The 20,278-nt window shown below is 40.1% G+C and overlaps 1 protein-coding gene across 1 annotated transcript in view; it reads right to left on the bottom strand.

Moving 5' to 3' along the window:
* The window catches only part of LOC143284528 (uncharacterized), a 41,970-nt gene extending 26,112 nt beyond the window's left edge, over window positions 1-15,858 (bottom strand). The window contains exons 1-9 of the mRNA XM_076591237.1: window positions 15,753-15,858; window positions 12,482-12,622; window positions 11,390-11,446; window positions 8,938-9,016; window positions 7,495-7,627; window positions 5,973-6,041; window positions 3,450-4,919; window positions 1,525-1,554; window positions 700-780 (exon numbers count right to left, since the gene is read on the bottom strand). Of these exons, the coding sequence (XP_076447352.1) occupies window positions 700-780; window positions 1,525-1,554; window positions 3,450-4,919; window positions 5,973-6,041; window positions 7,495-7,627; window positions 8,938-9,016; window positions 11,390-11,446; window positions 12,482-12,614 (2,052 nt within the window). The 5' untranslated portion in view covers window positions 12,615-12,622; window positions 15,753-15,858. The remainder of the gene's footprint in view (window positions 1-699; window positions 781-1,524; window positions 1,555-3,449; window positions 4,920-5,972; window positions 6,042-7,494; window positions 7,628-8,937; window positions 9,017-11,389; window positions 11,447-12,481; window positions 12,623-15,752) is intronic.
* Window positions 15,859-20,278: the final 4,420 nt, after the last annotated feature.

Genomic DNA, 20,278 nt, shown 5'->3' with positions numbered 1-20,278 from the left:
AATTTGATTTTAGACAACTATCTTTCACATACGGAGTGCATTAGAACTCTAAAACAGACTGGGTATTGTCTCAAGGACCAGAAGAATTTGTCCCAAGTCCCTCTGTGTTTATTCTTTTTGTTTATTTGTTTATTCATTTGTTATTTCATTGATACGTTTCAATGCAATAACAATGCAGATACATCCTCCTTTGTGATTTATATGATTAAGTAATTTTTTTTCTTTTTAAACTAGCGGAGTAATATTCAACTCATGATAAACAAACAGAGTAATATTCAACAAATGAATAATAATAATAATAATAATAATGGTATTTATATAGCGCTGAATCTTGTGCAGAGACAAATCAAAGCGCTTTCACACCAGTCATTCACACGCATGCATAACTCTAAAACTGTAGAAACTAAAGACAAGGAAGGGCAGGCAAGGGAGGCTATTTTGGGAAGAGGTGGGTTTTAAGGCCAGACTTGAAAGAGCTGAGTGTGGAGACTTGACAAAGCGAAAGAGGAAGTTCACTCCAATCGCAAGGTCCAGAGACAGAGAAAGAATGGCGGCCAACAGTCGAGTGTTTGAATCTGGGTGTGCGTAAACAGAGTGGATCCGAAGCCGATCGTAGTGAGCGAGATGGAGTGTAGAGGTGAAGGCAATGAAGAGTAACTCCAAAACAAAGTGTGGGTGTGGGGTGGGGGTGTAGTCTACCTCACGCAATGTCTTGGTAATCAGATTCTCCTTCTTCTTCTTTTCCTGTTGAAATTTACTGTACGCCTGGTGACTCCTTTGCTGTCAAACAAAACAGAACAAGGTACTCGCTGCATTAATTCTGTAAAATTTGACATGGTTCATGAGTCAGTTCACACTGAAAGACTGAAAAAACCAGTGGTGGCTTGTCCTTGCTGACAATATCTAGGGTGTGCAATATGTATCAGTCTAATACTTTAGTGTTAAAAAGTTGTTTTTGTATGTCTGTTCCTCCAAAGCCACCATGGTATACCTTTGGTGTATGTAAGCACACAATATTTAAATAAATACACATAAAGCTCTCTCCTCTAATCATTTTTGCCACCAATATACTATGCATGTGTGGCAGGTTGCCAAATACTCAGTTAGGATCTTTAATAAATGTTAATTGTTCAAGAAAGAAAAAGCCAGTTACAGTTTTCAATACTATCTTGACATTTTCCTCTGTTTTACAAAAAGCAGTCAAACTTGTTTCAGTTAATAAGCATTTAAAGACTAGAAATCTGTGACAAAAGTTTCAAAATAGGCATTCAACATACACACTTGCACAAACAATCATAATTATTTGCATTCATTCAAGCACACACACACACACACACATACAAACACACACACACACATCTAAAATAACACTATGTGAATAGACATTATACTGAAGAAAACACACACACATACAAGTACATACGCATGCACGCATGCACTTACACACCCTAAAAGTTGTCTAAAATATGTGAGTAAAATAAGAAGTTAGAAAGTTCTGTAATCACTATGTAAAGAAACACTCACCATATTAGAAGACAGTTGGCCTTCTTCATCCTGAAATTGTAACAGACAGAATGTTACATATATTTCATAAACACCGTTTTCAGTTAAATGGGAACGGAACACGTTTTTCTGCAACGTACTGTTAAGTTTTCATAAAATGCTGATTACTGAGGATGATAATGATAAGACTGTTCTCTCTTCTTCTTTTTATACTATATCCCAACATCAATCAGGCCCAAGAGATACAGACACCTGCAGTGATGGTCATGAAATTTGAGCAACACTCCCAAAGACGGATCAGTGAATGGACGACCCTTGGATGTGGTGGTCCCAGACTTCCCACTTGAGTCCACAGCACACATACACTGAACTCTGGGTACAAACTGGAAACAGGTCAAAAAAAAAAAAAATCCATCATGGTTTTTTACTTTTAATGCAGATCTATCCAAAGTGTGTCCTCTAGTTGACAGTTAGAGACACTACCCATTCTATCACTGGCAGTAAGAGGAGCTATTCTTATCACCCCCAAAGAAAGAACTGTTCTATATCATCTCTGAAGAATGAACTATTCTGTATCATCTCCACAGAATGAAGAACTATTGGCATCATCTCTAAAGAATAATTAACTATTCATTGTTATCTTCAAAGAATGAGGAACTATTCAGCATTACCTTTAAAGATTTCATACTATTCTGTATAATCTCAAATGAATAAACTATTCTGTATCTGCTATCATCTCTAAAGAATGTATTGTTCTCTATCATCTCCAAAGAATGAACTATTCTGTATCATCTGAAATGAATAAACTATTCTGTATCATCTCCGAAGAATGAACTATAATGTATCATCTCTAAACAATAAACTATTCTGTATCATCTCCGAAGAATGAACTATAATGCATCATCCCTAAAGAATGAACTATTCTCTATCATCTCCAAAGAATGAACTATTCTGTATCATCTCTAAAGAATGTAGTAGTATGCATCATCTCCAAAGACTGAACTATTTATTTAGTACCATCTGTAAAGAATGAACTATTTTGTACCATCTCCAAAGAATGAACTATTTTTATTACCATCTGTAAAGAATGAACTATTTAGTATCATCTTCAAAGAAAAAACTATTCAGTACCATCTGTAAAGAGTTAACTATTTAGTATCATCTTCAAAGAATGAACTATTTTTATTACCATCTGTAAAGAATGAATTATTCAGTACCATCTGTAAAGAGTTAACTATTTAGTATCATCTTCAAAGAATGAACTATTTTTAGTACCATCTGTAAAGAATGAACTATTTACTTTAGTATCATCTTCAAAGAATGAACTAATTAGTACCATCTGCAAAGTATGAACTATTAAGTATCATCTCCAAAGAATGAACTATTTAGTACCATCTGTAAAGAATGAACTATTTACTTTAGTATCATCTTCAAAGAATGAACTATTTAGTACCATCTGCAAAGAATGAACTATTAAGTATCATCTCCAAAGAATGAACTATTTTGTACCATCTGTAAAGAATGAACTATTCTGTATCATCCCTAAAGAATGAAGTATCTAGTATCATCTCCAAATAATGAACTATTTAGTATAACCTCTGAAAAATTAACTGGTCTGTATCATCTCCAAAGAATGAATAGAATAATTCTGTCACCTCCAAAGAATGAATAGAATAATTCTGTGTCATCTCCAAAGAATGAATAGAATAATTCTGCATCATCTCCAAAGAATGAATAGAATAATTCTGTGTCACCTCCAAAGAATGAACAGAATAATTCTGTATCATCTCCAAAGATCAATAGTACCAGATAATAGTCTTAAAAACTTAAATGAAAAACTGTTTTCACAATTTGATACCATTACTCGAAACATTAATCATGCGAATACTGATAGCTCCTAAATTAACCCACACACAAAAAAAGCACATGAAACAAAAAGTGGTTACCTGACAGGTCTTCCTTTTTCTGGCCACGTTGGTCTTGGCAGAGAGCGCAGCGCTTGTTCCTGGCACCGACCCTTGTGGTTCTTTACCCGCTGAGTTCTGTCCCCTCCCTTTCTGCCGGAGTGCTTGAGCTGCCAGTTTCTTTCCAACCTTTTCAAAGTCATTGTCATCCAGATCGCTGTCATCGCTTGAGGATGGTTTTGATCTTTTCCTGCTCGCTGACATGACCGGAGACGAAGGGTCAGTCACCAAGTTACTGCCCTTTGTTTTGCTGCGTCCAGTTTCTGGTGACCTGGCTGGTGGCATGGCGTCTTCATTATCACTTGACAACACACCCAGACCTTTAAACTCTGGTGTCTTGTCAGCTTTGGATTTTGGCGTCTTGTTAGCTTTCGAATCTGAAGTCTTGTTAGTTTTCAAATCTGGAGTCTTGTTAGCTTTCAAATCTGGAGTCTTGTTAGCTAGAGTTTTGTTAGCTTTCAAATCTGGAGTCTTCTTAGATTTGGATTCTGGTGTCTTGTTAGCTTTGGAATCCGGCGTCTTGCTAGCTTTCAATTCCAGCTTATTGTCAGCTTTGAACTCTGGCGCTTTGCTTGCTGATTTTCTGCTTCCTGTTTCTGGTGACTGGGCTGATGGCACATCATCTTCACTGTCACTATCACCCGACAGCATGCCCAGACCTTTGAACTCTGGTGTCTTGTTTGATGATTTTCGTTGGCTGCTGGATGTGGGGCCTTCTATTTCTGCCTCTTCGCTGTCAGTCTCACTGGCGTCCTCAGCAAGCATGTTCCCCACTGAAGCTGTTTTGCTATGGTTCAGTTTTGCTGACTTCTTCAAAGCTCTGCCCTTTAACTTGGGCGTTTTGGCAAACTGAAACTGAGGTTTCTGCTTCTCTTCTGTCTTTGCATCTTTCACCTCCTGCTCACCATTCTTCAGCAGTGGCTCCTTCTTGGTGCGAGTGCTGTTTGGTGTCTTTGGGGGTTTACTGGATGGTGTATTATGGCCCGCAGAATCATCACCTCGCACCGATGACTTCAACAGGTTTTTCTTCTTCAAACTGGTCTCTGCTGTCGCATTCAGGTTTGCTGCTGTCCGCTTCTTGCCGGAAGCTTTCAAAACGATTTCATCAGTGTCTGCAGAACCAGCAGAGTCATCAGAATCGTAAGCACTTGGCGCAGGAGTTTTGGAAACGGTCTGCAATTTCCCAACGGGCACCACCTCCATCTCTGTGTCAGAGACGTGTTGCTCTGAAGCCAGTCCTTGCAGCCGGCAGAAGAGGGATGTCTGTTGTTGGGGGGTGGCGGGGTGCTGTGGGGGCTCCTGTGCAGGGAACTGCCCCTGTCTCCGTTTGTTGATGTCACTGGTGTTCTCTTCCAGCTGCCACGTCAGGTCACAGTGCTCCTCCGGGTCATAGTCATCAGTCTTGAGCTTCTTTATACAGTGTGTCATCTTGCTGGGATCCACAGTGACGGCCTGAACATAAAAAAAAAAGAAGTTAAAAGCTGAATCATAATCAATGTCAAGAAACAAAAATATAAAAAGGAAACAGTTTCTGAGAAAAACCTAATAAAAAGGGCTTCCTCGATCATTTCAGAAAAGGATAATTAATCTTAGTTTGAACATCACCACACCAGCTTCAAAGTACTTGGTGTCTCTACAAACCGTAATAGTATTATAGAACACGTGAAGCAATGCAGAGAATACTTCTTCATGAATATATGACAAATGCATTGTGTTAACTACAAAATCCATCTCTACTCTGTTTTGTGTTTGTGTAAGCATATTTTATGCCTTTGATCAATCAAAAAAAAAAGTTTTTTAATCCAAACTATGTTACTATAATTCGAGTTCTTTCAAACACCAACAGGTGCAAACTTTGCATGCTATATTTGCGCGCATAGGCGGGTAGTAGTTTGCACAGGACAGGAATCAGACCCCTGCCGTTGTATGCACTAGTGGGTCACAGTTAAGTATGTGTAATTAAATTGATATTCAAAAGAACCCCCCCACCCCCGTCATAACCCCTCCCCCACTCCATCATCTGCATTGTTTCAGTGGTATTATTCTCACACTACTCATTCTAAGCGCCACCCATCCCCCTACACAGCCACTCATTGGTTCATCTGTCTCAGTCTCAAAAGTCCACAGGGAACTATCAATGTTAAGTCACAAGAAGGCCACACACCAGAGGAGACCCTGCACTGCTGCTGAATCACTTCAGCAGTGTTCAGTGGTGCCTGTTCTGATTTAACATGCGCCTACTAAGCCCCGTACTGATGACAATGACAGCTTAGTCGCAGAGCCAGACTGAAAGAGCACCCCCTCCAGAGTGGAGCTGCTACCATGTCCCTCCAACTACAGTCCACCATGAATCTGCAGACATCAAAGGCCTAGACAGGACTCACTCCAAACATGGAGGTGGAGGGAGAGTGAAACTGAGGTTACCATGACAGCAGGGCATGAAACACCACAGAATCTGGAACTATTTTTTATATACTGATGATGATCTACTCATGAGTATGTTACCTTTCGGGAACCAGGTTTTCGAAGATGCAACACTGGGAGAACACGACTGTACTTTCCCATGACCCATGTCTGCACAATCAGAATGAATAGAGTCCAAGGTATTAAGATGTAAATTCTGTAAGCATGTTCAAAAAACAAAACTGAAAAAAAAACCAAAAAAAAACAAAAAAACATGGAAAGAATGACACAGCCATTCTCAGTCAAAAAACAAACAAAGAAAAAAAAAAGGTGCTAACAAAGATGTCCAAGACACAAGATCAGTGACCCAGATACTTCCAACCACCCAACCATTCCAAATCATGAATCAGATATTTACAATTCTGGGAACTGACAGTGTGGCAATGTAATGTCACAAGCTAATAACAGCATCAATGAACTCGCCAATGTCGAAAGCAACCAATCAAAGCAGATTTCGTTGCTGTGAAGCCTGTTTGTGTAACTAAATGCCTTGTTTCATTCATAGCCATGATGAAATATCATGTAGTTCTTTGAAACCACTAAACCTAGAAGGAATATATTTCAAAATCTAAAAGAAGGTGTGACTAACAAAGTTTTTTGTTGTTGCAAACTCCATTACCTAACTTGCAAAAAAACAAAACAAAAACAAAACAAAACAAAAAAAAGTCTTTTTTTTTAAACTGACCCTTTCAAACATGCCATTTGGGATAAAATAAGGAAGAAAGCCTGCCATAACAAATATATCAAAGAACATTTTTTCCCTGTCAAAAACACAAAACATCTTACAATACAAGTCTACAAGTCACAAACATTCACACATGAAAACATATAAACTTTTCTTATGAAAAAAAGAAAAAAGAAAAAAAAAAGGATACCAAAAACAACAACTTCCGCAAACAAAATACATTAACTTACAGTAGAAAGTTTTCTCGATATAGGATCAAAGTTTGAACTCACCTGTACAATTTGGTGGTCTCTTACCACCACCACCATCAGCAAAACTGATACAGAAAGTCTGGTTTGACAGACTATGAGCAAACTAAGTTCACTGCAGCATTAAAACTGCCTTGGTTCACACAGTCTGTCCAGCCCAAGACTTTTCGGCATCAGTTTTGCATACAAAGGTGGTGATAGACCACTGAAATACGCAAGTGAGTAGAAACTTTTTTGGGGGTCAAGGAAACTTGCTACTAAATCCAGAACTAGAGAATCTTTACCAATGAATCACTACATTAGCAACTACCCAGTCATGACAAAGACAATCTCCCTTACTGTCTTTAGATATATACATACAGAACAGTTTAGTGCATAATATGTTCTTATCATCAAGTGTACAGGGGTCACAAGGAATATTAGGTGGAGAGTACATGAAGGATACAAACATGAATAAAAAATAATTCAAACACAAATTCATAGTAGGACTGGCATGCATATGCATGCATGCACGCATGCATACACACACACTGACACACACACACACATGTGCACACACACACGTGCACACACACACACACACACGTGCACACACACATACAAACACACACACACCTAAGAGCTATCTCACCCCTTTGTCATCCATTGGAGTCCCAGGCACTGCTTTTTTGTCAGTCTCCAAGGCAGGGCTTTTGTGCACCGGTGGTGGCTTGTTTTTGTTTTTCTCCTGGCTCAGTTTGGCCTCAGCTTGTTCCTTTTTCAGCCTAGCAAAAGAGACAGTTCTACTAGTCAAATGAACAGAATAACATCTTACCATCTATTCAGTTTCAGTTTTTCAAGGAAGCATCACTCCATTCAGACGAATCCATACACACTACACCGCATTTGCTTGGCAGATGTCTGACAGCAGCATAACCCAACACACTTGTCAAGCCTTGAGTGCACATAAATTTGTGTACCTATCAAAGTGGATTTCTTTGACAGAATTTTGCCAGAAGACAACACTCTTGTTGCCATGGGTTCTTTTTCAGTGCGCGAAGTGCATGCTGCACATGGGACCTCGGTTTATTATCTCATCCACATAAATTGGTGTTCAGTTTGAATTTCCAGATAAACCTAGGAGAAAAGGCAAGTGCTGGATTCGAACCAACACCCTCATGGACACTGTATTGGCAGATATGCGTCTTAACTATCCTGCAACCTTCCTCCTTGCCACCAAGCTATGAGTTATATCATTCAACAGATGAAGAAGAAATATAATAACTATGTGTGCAACTGATTTTTACAAATTACACTGCAATCATGGAATATATGGTTTAGAAATAAGCATTTGAATGAAGTGCTTTCCCCCCTCAATATATAAATCATTTTTACTTTTAAAAGACACATCTATGTTTTAGTCTGAACAATGTTTATGCATGGAAGTCGAAGAAAGTCTTTGGCATATACATGTATATGAAATAGTCACAAGTGTTTTTTGTGATGCTATGCTCTTGGAGAGCAGGGCCGGGCTGCATGAAGTGATTTTTGAAGTGCTAAGTCTGCTTTGAGTTCAGAATGTTCTTGAGTATATGGAATTTACAGTGGAGTTGGAAACATTCTTTATGATCAGCAAACTTAGCGCGGCTAAGTTCACTCATGCAACCCACCCCAGGTCCACAGAATCTGTACTACACGTGCATTATGGAGCAGATAGGGGTAAATAACAGCACTTTAGCCATTCTTCAATAAACAATAGTTTGCAAATATTCAACACTCAGATTTGAACGCAACCTTGTTTTCTGGGTTTGATGGCTTAAACAGTTGATAAATAAACAGTGGAAATGCACCAACCAAGTCTTGAGTCTTCAATCACAAGTCTGGTGGTTCTCAGTACATAACACATGACAGGTGTGTGTGTGTGTGTGTGTGTGTGTGTGTGTGTGTGTGTGTGTGTGTGTGTGTAATATGAAAACTTTGGGAATAATTCTTATGCTTTTTTCTTCATCCCCACAATTCCACCAGCCATATTCTATTTTGGGGAGTACTTGTGTATAGTAAATAGCCCCCAAAAATTCTCAGACGTTTCACTCACTTGCTCAAGAAACTTTCTTTGGCAAACTGTAACTTCAGCTGTCCCCCTTTCCATTTCGTATTGTTGTATGAAGTGAAGCCTGCAACATAAAGCAGATACTATATATTCTGACTGTACACCATATTGCTGAAGAATTGACTAATTCTTCTTCAGATCTCAAATAACACCCATGACATGAGAAAGTTCTGAAACTGAGAACTGTCTTAACACATGGTTCAAACAACTGAAAATCAAATCATGCATAGTAATTTATATGGTATATTTGGGTGTGGGTCACTACCGCGAGCGTCACTACCGCGTGTAACACTGCCGCGTGTAACACTAACGCGAGTGTAACCCTACCGCGAGTGACACTTCCACGAGTAACATTTCCGCGTGTGCAACAGTAACGCGAGTGTAACCCTACCGCGAGTAACTCTTCCGCGAGTAACACTTCCGCGAGTAACACTTCCGCGCGTGCAGCATTGTCGCACGTTTTGTCTCCCTCTCTTTCCCTCTCTCCTTATCAAGTGTTTAGTATATTTGTACCAAAAGCAATACTGAATAAAAAGCAATGACATTGAGCACATAGTATATCTGGTAGTAAAAGCAATACTGAATGACATAAACACACACGGGGACCGCACCATTGCGGTAGTCAAGCGGTGTGCTGATTCTCCCTTTACATGTGTCCTGTACGCAGCGCCAGTTGACCGTTGTTTTATTTATACGGTCTCGACGGTAAATATACCAGTTGTAGAGGATCTTGTCATTGGAGTAACGAGACTTTATTACCTCCATGGCCAACGTTTGAAGCAAAGTGCGTGTTCGACAGAAGAACACTGTCCTTGAACACTAACTCAACGCTTGTTGTGCTAACCAAAAGAACTTACACTCTCTCTTGTGGCCGCTCAAACTCACTTGAGTGAACTTCCACTCTCTCTTTGCGGTAGTGACCAGCACCTGTTTGAAACAAAGTGCGCGACAATGCTGCACGCGCGGAAGTGTTACACGCAGTAGTCTTACACGCGGTAGTGTTAAACGTGTGACAACGGTGCACGCGCGGAAGTGTTACTCGCGGAAGTGATACTCGCGGTAGGGTTACACTCGCGTTAGTGTTGCACGCGGTAGTGTTACTCGCGGTAATGTCGCTCGCGGTAGTGTCACACAACCGGTATATTTCCACTTTTTACCATAAACAGTGACTGAGAACTTGTAGAAAGTATAGCTGTACTATACATACTGACCATTTCAAAGCCAACAACATATTAACCCTTTCAAAACTAACATATTTTGCTGTGCGACTAAACAATTATTGTGGTTTACTGGGGGCTTATCAGGTGGTGTTCTGTGTACGTTAAATCACGACAGACAATACTGAGCACCACTAAAGTGACTAAAACTTTCATGCTTAAGAAGAGTCCTGTCAAAGTCTTTGGTATCAGCAGATCCTGGAGGACTGTTGTTGTAGGGATGTGGTGATGGTCTCTAAGCAGGGGGTACACTCAATCAGTATGGCTCCTTGACTAAGCGAGTATTGTTTTCTGTAGGGGACTTAATAGGTAGTTTTCTACATATGTTAAATCACAACAGGCACTACTGAAAACCACCAGATGCAGCATAATGCATGGTCTTTTCTGGAATGAAGCCTCCTGGTGTCCTAACATCTATAATAATAATAATAATGGTACTTATATAGCGCTGAATCTTGTGCATAGACAAATCTAAGCGCTTTTGCACCAGTCATTCTCACACATACATAACTCTAAAACTGAAGAAACTTAAGACAAGGAAGAGGCAGGGAAGGGAGGCTATTTTGGGAAGAGGTGGGTTTTAAGGCCAGACTTGAAAGAGCTGAGTGTGGAGACTTGACGAAGCGAAAGAGGAAGTTCATTCCAATTGCAAAGTCCAGAGACAGAGAAAGAACGGCGGCCAACAGTCGAGAGTTTGAATCTGGGTATGCGTAAGTGGAGTGGATCCGACGCTGATCGTAGTGAGCGAGATGGAGTGTAGAGGTGAAGGCAGCCACAGAGATAGGAAGGGGCAGATTTGTGAATACATTTGTAGCACAGGGTGCTGATCTTGTACTTTATTCGGTGTGAGACAGGGAGCCAGTGGAGATGTTGCAAAAGAGGAGAGATGTGCTCAGATCTTTTCTTTCTGAGGACGAGTCGGGCAGCAGAATTTTGTATGCGCTGAAGGGACTGAATGGATGAAGCAGGCAAACCAGACAATAGAGAGTTACAGTAGTCAAGGCGAGAGAGAGAATGAGAGAAACGACATCTACAGCTCCATGCAGAATGCCGGCCGGCTCTAGGAATACTAGCTCGGGGGGTGGCTGTGTATACGTGGGAGACACAGGATTAGCGGCATAGGGCTAATGCCACTGTACTCAAGTGTACTGGCACAAATAATGCATCCCCACCAAAAATTAGAAGGAAGCCTTTTGCACACCATTTAATTACATACTCACACTTCTTAAAAGCCTTGTCCTCGGCAGTCAGATTCAGGTACGCAAAGGTTTTTGAATCTGTTGACAGCAGTCACATTTGTACAACAACAACAACAAAAAAGCTGAACAGTATGTATTACTGTAATTACTGATGAGATAACACATTTAGTGATTTGTATGCACCCTTTTCTTTAATTAGTTTAAATCAATGACACAAATGACAAACACTAAAAACCACAATTAAGATAGGAACAGATATTAAGTGCATTATCTAAAATTGCTATTTTAAAACAGCAAAGTAAAATAACTGACAAAAAAAAAGCTCTTGAATTTGTGATAATCAAAGTAACGAAACATTCCTGATTAATATCTATAGACCTATAAGTCTATGACTCCTTTATTTCTGTGAAGAATCATTGGGGCACTGCACAGAAGAACTGTTCACCAAATCTACAAGTACAAATACCTGACTTGTGATGCTGAGGGAAGAGAGGGAAAATAAACTGGTAAAAAAAAATATTAAAAAATCAGTGCAGTAACTGGTAATTTTACACAGTGCTGTACTAAAATAAATAAATGAATAAAAAAAAATTTCAAAATGGTTAGGAGTATACTGAACTGTCAAGTGCTGTCATACAAAAAAAAAACCCAACCATTATCCAATGTTTTGCGTGACAAAAAGATACAATAAAATAGCTATTACTTACGTGACACAAAATCAGACAAACATAAATATATAACAGAGGAGAAAGTAAAAAAAAAAATTATATCATTTATGAGGCAAGCATTTTTACACACAACACCTCATCCAGAAACTAACACAAACGCACAGTCACGGACAGATACACACACACACACACACACACACACACACACACACACATATTCTCCTTCCCATGACAACTCATTCAATACACACCACAAACTCTTTAGACTTTTTCTTATAATATACTTTTCCTCTGATACATAACATGAACTTTTTTTCTTTTCTTTTTTTTTTAACACTAATATTCACATGCATTCCCTTTCTTTTATACACTACTTTACTCCTTTCCGTCTAAAAACACTTATAGTGAATAGACGTTAAACTGAAGAACACACACACACACAAACCTGTATCAGTGGCACGTGTCTTAATTTCCACATTGCTGACTTGACCAAAACGGGAAAATTTTTCCACAAGCTCTTCTTCTGTCACTCCTTTCACCAGCCCACCAATAAACAGTCTTTTTTCCTCTGTCGTCATGATCTCAACTGCAAATTCAAATCAAGCATATTGAGTTTAATATAATGAAACATAGGCAAAACAATAAAAATACACCTCAGTCACCTTGATATTTTTACACTGTTAAACTTAAAGCCTGAATGCTAGAAAGTTCAACGAGTGCTACCAACAATTCAAGTATTTCAGAATCACTTCAGAAACTACTGAGTGATCATGATACCACATGTACATTATGTGATTATTAATATCCTGAGTTCCTGCAGTGAATATTTCAAAATTTACCAAATGCCACATACATTGAATCTAAGGATAAATTATTCTCAATATCATTCAACTTGCTGTACTGAAAGTCTTTGGAACATTTTTGAGACTCTGGAAATAAAGGCACTGAGTCACTGACAGGAACTGAGATATTTTTCATTTATGAAAATGTCAACTAACCAAAGTACAAGTCAATCATTATATATCCACATGCATGTGCCTCAGTTATAAGATTATATAAATCTGACAACATAATCAAGGTATTACCAGTGCGCTATTTTCAACATGATAGTATTAGTTTATCAACCTGATAACTTCAAGTTTTAAAGTAAACAAGAGTAAATTTGTGGCAGCAAAAAATCTGAATTGTGACACTTAATTCTGAAAACAAATCATCTCTTTTCAGTCACAAACAGCAGTCAAATAAATATATCATATATTCATATCAGGCATATAGTTGGCTCTCACTCAGTCTCAGAGAGAATTCAAATGGCTCCAGTTCTAGTTGCTGTCTTTGACTTTGAAGGGTTAAAACTTCTCCAGCTTTCTTGTTTGTTTCTTTCATCTGTTTATTTCATTCCTATTTATACATCTTTGCAGAGTTAGTTTCTAGTGATTGGAGAGTTATCTATTTGTTACCTGCATTTGTTTTCCTAATTTACAATGTTGTGTGAAAAAACAAGTTTGTGTGTGTGTGTGTGTGTGTGTGTGTGTGTGTGTGTGTGTGTGTGCGCGTGCATGCATATGTATATAATATGATGAGGCATCTCGCCTGTGAGACAGAGAGACCAAATGACTTTGAATAGATGCCAGTTCAGTCAGACTACCAGAGGTGAAATATAAAAAATTAGAAACAGAAGCACACAAGGACATTGTGTGTGTGTGTGTGTGTGTGTGTGTGTGTGTGTGTGTGTGTGTGTGTGTGTGTGTGTGTGTGTCTGTCTGTCTTTGTGTGTGTGTGTGTGTTACTGAGAGAATAAATTATTATGCTATGACATTACTCGGACTGACAGTATAGATGTTCCTGCTTTCTTATTCGTTTTTTGGTAATGTCCTATTTTAACATCCTAAATTGTAACATCTGTTGGTTACATTTCCATGGTTTGTGGGACGAAAAACAGAGAAAGCAAGATGGTGTTAAGTTAGTTCTGTGACTGAATCCACATCAATATTCACTGTCTATTGAGTAATATAACGTACAAAATAAAAGTCAAAATCCACTGAAAATTGGTTACATATGGTTATATCGTTTGGTACTATATATATATATATAAAAGGGGGGGTGCGGGGGGGTGGGGGGCAGGGGGGGGGGTATAAAATGAACATTGTGAACTGAAGTAACTGAACTATGAAGTATGAACACTCAATGGGTCCTGACCATGTTTTATTTATTATTATTATTATCATTATCATGAGCATTTATGCCTAATCTTGAAAATAAGCCCTATGCGTTTATAAACAGAAAACATATAAATGTAAATTTTTATATCAAAAAGGAAAAAATGAACACAAGACACCAAACATTATAAAAAATCATCCATCCACAAACACACACACACTCACACACAGAGTACACACAAGCACATGCACACACACACACACAAGCCAGTGCACACAATCGTAAACAGCACACAATCAAAAACACAACCATCAATTCCTGAAACTATCAAAACTCACTCACTCACCAACAGTCACCCTAGCTCATACTGGAAAGGGATAAGCTGTTGAGAATTATTCAGGAGGGAAAAGATGGGTCTTGAGACTGGATTTGAAAGACTGCAGTGAAGATGAATGACGTAGAGGCTGAGGAAGTTGACTCCAAAGAAAGGGGGCTTGGTAAGAAAAACTGCGTTGGCCATACATTTTGGTTCAGGCAGGGGGGATCCTAAGCATACGAGTGTCAGAAGAAGAGCGGAGTTGGTGTGAGGGTATATAAGAATGAATGAGATCAGAAAGATACTGTGGACCAGAAGCTTCAATGAATTTGAAACAAAGAGAGACGACTTTTAAGTAATTCTTTCTTGTACTGGGAGCCAGTGTAAAACATGAAGGAGAGGAGAGACATGATCAAATTTTGAGGAACGAAGGACAAGACGAGCAGCATGGTTCTGGACTTTCTGAAGCCTAGCAATGAGGTAGCTGGGTGAACCGACAAGTATGGAATTACAATAATCCTTACTTCTTCTTCTTCTTCTTCCTTGGCAGCGACCACAATCAGCTAGTTGCTTATTCTGTCACTTATGCAAGGGGTCCGACCTCGCAGAAAAAAAAAAAAACAAAAAAAAACTGGGCGTGGCTTTAATGGAGACGGGAGGCCCTTGACACGAAGGTGCAGGACAGCACAAAGGTGAGTTTTGGTTGCATCTTCAGTCAGGGGATGACGAATGGATGCAATTCTGCGAATTTCAAAGTAACACAGTTTGCACAGATTTGCAACATGCTGCTGATAGGAAAGAGACTGGTCGAGTTTGACACCAAGACTGCAGACGGCAGATGAAAGAGGAATGTTGTAAAGGATGGAATGCACTGAAAAATTCAACAAAAACAGCTAAAACTATTGACCAGTTCAAGAATCTTCTAGACAATGACTCTAAATCATTAATAAAACCATTCGATTTTGATGAATGAACATTTAAAAAATTTCATACGCATGTACGCAACCCTAAACTATTTCCATATTAAGAAGGGGCGTTGAAAAGCCAAAAAGGCTTAAAAAAAAAAAAAAAAAAAGTCCCAAATTCTGTACCTGTAACTGTACCTGAGACTGAGAAAGGAAGGGAGACTGTGTGGCAATACTTTTAATGTTTGTGAATCAAGTCAGTTGATAAGAACGACACACTTTGAATTCTATTTTTAATACAAATAACCTGAAGATATATATTCATGTGTGTCACATACCTGTCACACTCGAACCCTAAGCCGTGTACAAATTTAGACAAACAGGAACACATGTTCCTTCACCATTTCACATGCCCACATTGCTCACCCTGAAATGATTGTGACTGACCTCCCCTGTCTCAGAAAGAAAGACTTTTTGCCAGAACACAGGGAAACAATACTAGGGTGAATGAGAAAGAAACACAGATAAAGGAACTGGAGAGAAAGAAAGACATTATGCTGTTGTCCTTCAATGGAGGAAGCACAGATAGAAAGGGAGATGCTTTTAACTTTCTGCAAAGAAATATATTGTATGCTTCAGACGCGTCGCGCGCAACGAGCACCTGGCACATCGTCAGTTTGCGGCCGGAAAGACCCGGCCGTCGCGATAATGCCGGCCGTAAATCTCAGCCGGTTGGCGACAGCGACGTATTCTACATATACAGAAGTCCGACAGTGCCTGAGAGCCGGCGGCAATGACTGTTTCTTCAGTTCCAGGCTTCTTTTTGGAGGGGCATAGGTGTGTCAGGGGAGGGGGGACTGGACGGCCGGATACAGGAATACGCATATAAGCTAATCTTTACCTTGTCTTCATAACTGAAATGGGAAAATATAAGAAATCCGAATACGAAAGCAGAGAGAGAGAGAGAGACTGAAGAGTGCGTGTGTGTGTGTGTGTGTGTGTGTGTGTGTGTGTTAGTGTGTGTGTGTGCGGTGTGTGTGTGTGTGTGTATGTGTGTGTGTGCTGATAAAGCTGGAGAGAGAGAGAGACCCCGTGAGGGAGAAAGACTCAGACTCACTCAAGTTATTCATTTAAGGCCATAGCCCCATATCATAGTGAACACTGAGGTGACAACAACAAAAAAATTACAGAGAAGTGTCACTGTGACTATGTAAACACTACGACTGAGTGTAACAACTGAATCACCACAATAAGCTTGGGTGGCAAAATGTTCCCTCAGTTGGTAAGCTCATTATAAATACAAATCTAAACTGCGCCAGTATTATAGTATCTTCATCATTTGATGTCTGCAAATGATGCATAGCGTAGTCGAAATAAACATGGATGTGTTTGATATTGATTTGGAATTTGCTGATTTAAAGATCTGTGAACTGAAGGACACTTCAAATCAAAGTGAACATCATCCTCTCCGGCTGGGTGGAATCCTCACACAAAAGGCACAGAATGAAGTACAGCTGTCTTTGTTGAACGGGGAGGCCGGGGGCATAACTGTCCACTGATGACTAGTTCATTCTAATAGCTTACCAAATCTGAATTTGGTCAGATGTGTCTGCTAGTGTTAAAAGAGAGACAGTTACCTGGAAGCCGATGCCTTGCTAAAGAATACATGAAAAAAATATATTGCCATTCATTGTGACATTTTTGTCAGGTCATTCAAAACGGCAAGCTGACTTACAGACTTACTTGGTGTCAGGACATGTGTGAGACAGGGCAGCCTATGTCAGCAATGATTGCCCTGCTGATTATCGACAGGGTCAAGAAAACGATGACCCGGCCAAAACTGATGGCCGGGGAACACGGGCACACTACAGTAAATGGACCTTCACCAAATGACTAGAAGAGAATGATTTCGCCGACGATGTAAGCCTCCTCTCACACAGATGCCAAAACGGATAAGAGAAATTTGACCTGCCTTTCCGCCGAAGAAAAAGAGATAACAGGCTACAAAATCAACGCCAAAGAGACACAGTCACAAGTCATGACCCATTCCACCTGCAAAGCAAGAACATCGGTGAAACTGAGATGTTTATTTGCCTACGTAGCGAAGTCAGCGAAAACGGGGTTGTAGATGAAGTCATCAATGCCTGCATAAACAAAGCAAGGCAAGCACTGACAGCCCTCTCCAACCACATCATGATGATCGAGTATTTTCAACACAAGCGTGAAATCTAAAGTCTGTCCTGTGTGGATCGGAGTTTAGGATGATAGTCGTGTCCGACTACGACCACCTGAACAAAAGAGGAAGCATCTGCTGTCCTGACTATCTGGGATAGAATTTGATTATGGTGGAGAATGTCTTAGCCCAGTTACATCCCCACTCTCTCGGCCAAGAGGGTGGGATGGTTCCCAAAGGCTGACAAGCCCCCAGGGCTGCAGCGCTAAGAGCCAGTGCAATCTTGCCTCCTAATTTCATAGTCCTTCACACAAGACTAAGCTGTGAATGACTTCCCATTGCAGTGGAGAAAACAATAATCATACAGTTCTCGTTTTGTTGTTGGCCTGAATGTAGCTTATGTAAATCTGTGAAATAGGCCGAGTGTTACTGGAGACTAACAAAATCAAAGACTTAAACGTCCAGACATTCATCAACAGATATCAGAGACGCATTATGGGCATATGGTCACCAGAAACACAATTAAATGCCGACCTATGGTAAAGAACCAACCAGATTCCCCATCAGCAAGTAAAGGAAATGGAGTTGGACTGGTCACACTGCGCTGACATCAGAACAGATTAACCAGACAAGCACTAGTATCAAAACTCAAATGGAAAAGTGGGCAGGCGAAGGCAGGCAAGGAGAAAAATTACGGAGGACTAGATAAAAATAGCCAAATGGACTTTGTCCGAGGGCAAGCTCAGAAAGGGTCTGGTGGAGGAGTGATTTTCAAAATAAGTATGAGTTTGATAGATCAGGGTAATGCACACCACCATACGTTCCTTATTATGGTTTTGTGTAGACATACGATGCATTATCTTAAATCAATTGTATATGTGCATGTGCGTGCATGCACATGTTTGACCGTTCTGGGTGGGCGGGTTCTCGCATGCATGTGTCCGTCAGTGTATGTCCCAAGTTTGCACGCGCGCCGGATCGTGTTCTTTGGTCGGTCACATTCCTGCTTTCAGACTGAAAATAATGCCTTACTTTCTTGATGCTTTTCTCTGTTGTTCTTTATGTTTCTGCTCCATACAGTAAGATTGGTTTTGCACTGAAGTTGAATAGCTTTCAACGGAGAGTTGTTTCCTGCGAGCATCAGACATTCTTGAACTGAAGAAGGCTTGCTTCTCTTTGCTGTTGAAGAAACGCTGTGCTTGTCTCACCAGTTCTCTCCCTCATGTCTGTGTTGTGTTCGACGTCCTCAACTGCACTCCCATTTCATGTAATTGGATTTTTTGCTTTCCTTTTGTGGGTGTTGAGGCCTACTTACGCTGAGGTAATTACCAGCTCTGAAGTTGCTATTCTCTTTATCTGCCTGTGGCTGTGGGATAACAGTGCCCCATGTCATTCTCAAATGTGGGTCTATCTGGGTCCAGAGAGAGTCTACTTTTCTTCGGCCTTTTCTTGTTTTTTTCTCTTTGTTTTTTTTTTCTTCTTTTTCTTCTTTTTGTTTGTTTGTTTATGGGTTTTTTTAATGACCTTGCCAATGGCCAGAAGGACAGGGAATGAGAATAGCAAGCAACCATGGCGGACCCGGGTTTTCACCTGGAAGCTGTTGTGAACTCGACCTCCTACGTAAATCGTTCTGCAGATTCATTCCATAATAGAGGTTCTTGTTCACCCCGACAACTTTGTTTGGCACATCATAGCGTCAGAGCAGTTTCCAAAGGGTCTTCCTGTCTACACTGTCGGAGGCCTTGGCAGAGTCAACAAACCCGAAACAAAGAGAGAAGTTCCATGCCAGTGATAGCTCTACTCTAATGTGTAGCGTCGTGATTTGGTCTGTGCATGGCCTCAGTGTCTTGACGGAATCTTGCTTATTGCCGATCTTTAAATTGAGGATCGACAAATGCCTTTATTCTTTCCAAGATGACGTTGAAGACTTTTCCCCTGAAACTGAAGGCCTTGTGATTCCTCTGTTGTTGGCACAGTTGCTACGGTCACCTTTCTTGCGCAGCTCTGTTAGGTAACCTTCCTTCCGGGCCGATACATCCTTTTTGTCCGTGATCCTCTCTATCAGGTGAAGCTTTGATGATTTCCACACCTGCCTTCAGTGCAGGTCAGGTCCTACTGTCTTGCCGTTTCTCACTTGCAGAATAGCTTTCATGGCTTCTCCGTTGATGAGTTTGTGATGATCAGTCAACAGGCTCAATGTCTGGAGGGTTCAGCGGTGTATATCTGTTCAAGGGGTTTTCTTTCCATAATGGCTAAGATCAAATACGAAGAGACAGACAGACAGAATGATTATTACATTTTCAAATTTGTGCATGCCTGTATTGAAAATGAAAATATCTAACAATCATTAAAATTAGCATGGGTTTGCAGCCACTGTAACAGTTTTGTTTCATCAGATTTCCTTCGTTTTTCTGCCAGAATGTTGAACGTGTACAGAAAGGGATTGATAGCAGAGTTTAGGGGCAATATGAGAATAGCCAAGACCACGTTCATCTCACTAGAAATGGGAGTATCAAATAATGCCAAAATCCCACAAACTCCAATTGGAAACCAGCACATGAAGTCTGTCAGTGCTACGGTGATCAGTCTCCGGGCTATGATCATGTCCTTTGACACTTTTGTTGAATTGGTTTTCAAGGTATTGTTCTGTACTGACCGATAGATCAAAATCTGACCACTAGAAATAAACAA

The sequence above is a fragment of the Babylonia areolata genome, chromosome 8 (genome assembly GCF_041734735.1).
Source record: "Babylonia areolata isolate BAREFJ2019XMU chromosome 8, ASM4173473v1, whole genome shotgun sequence".
Lineage (NCBI taxonomy): Eukaryota > Metazoa > Mollusca > Gastropoda > Neogastropoda > Buccinidae > Babylonia > Babylonia areolata.
Note: the sequence above shows the minus strand (reverse complement) of the source record. Positions and strands in the feature narration are given on the sequence as shown.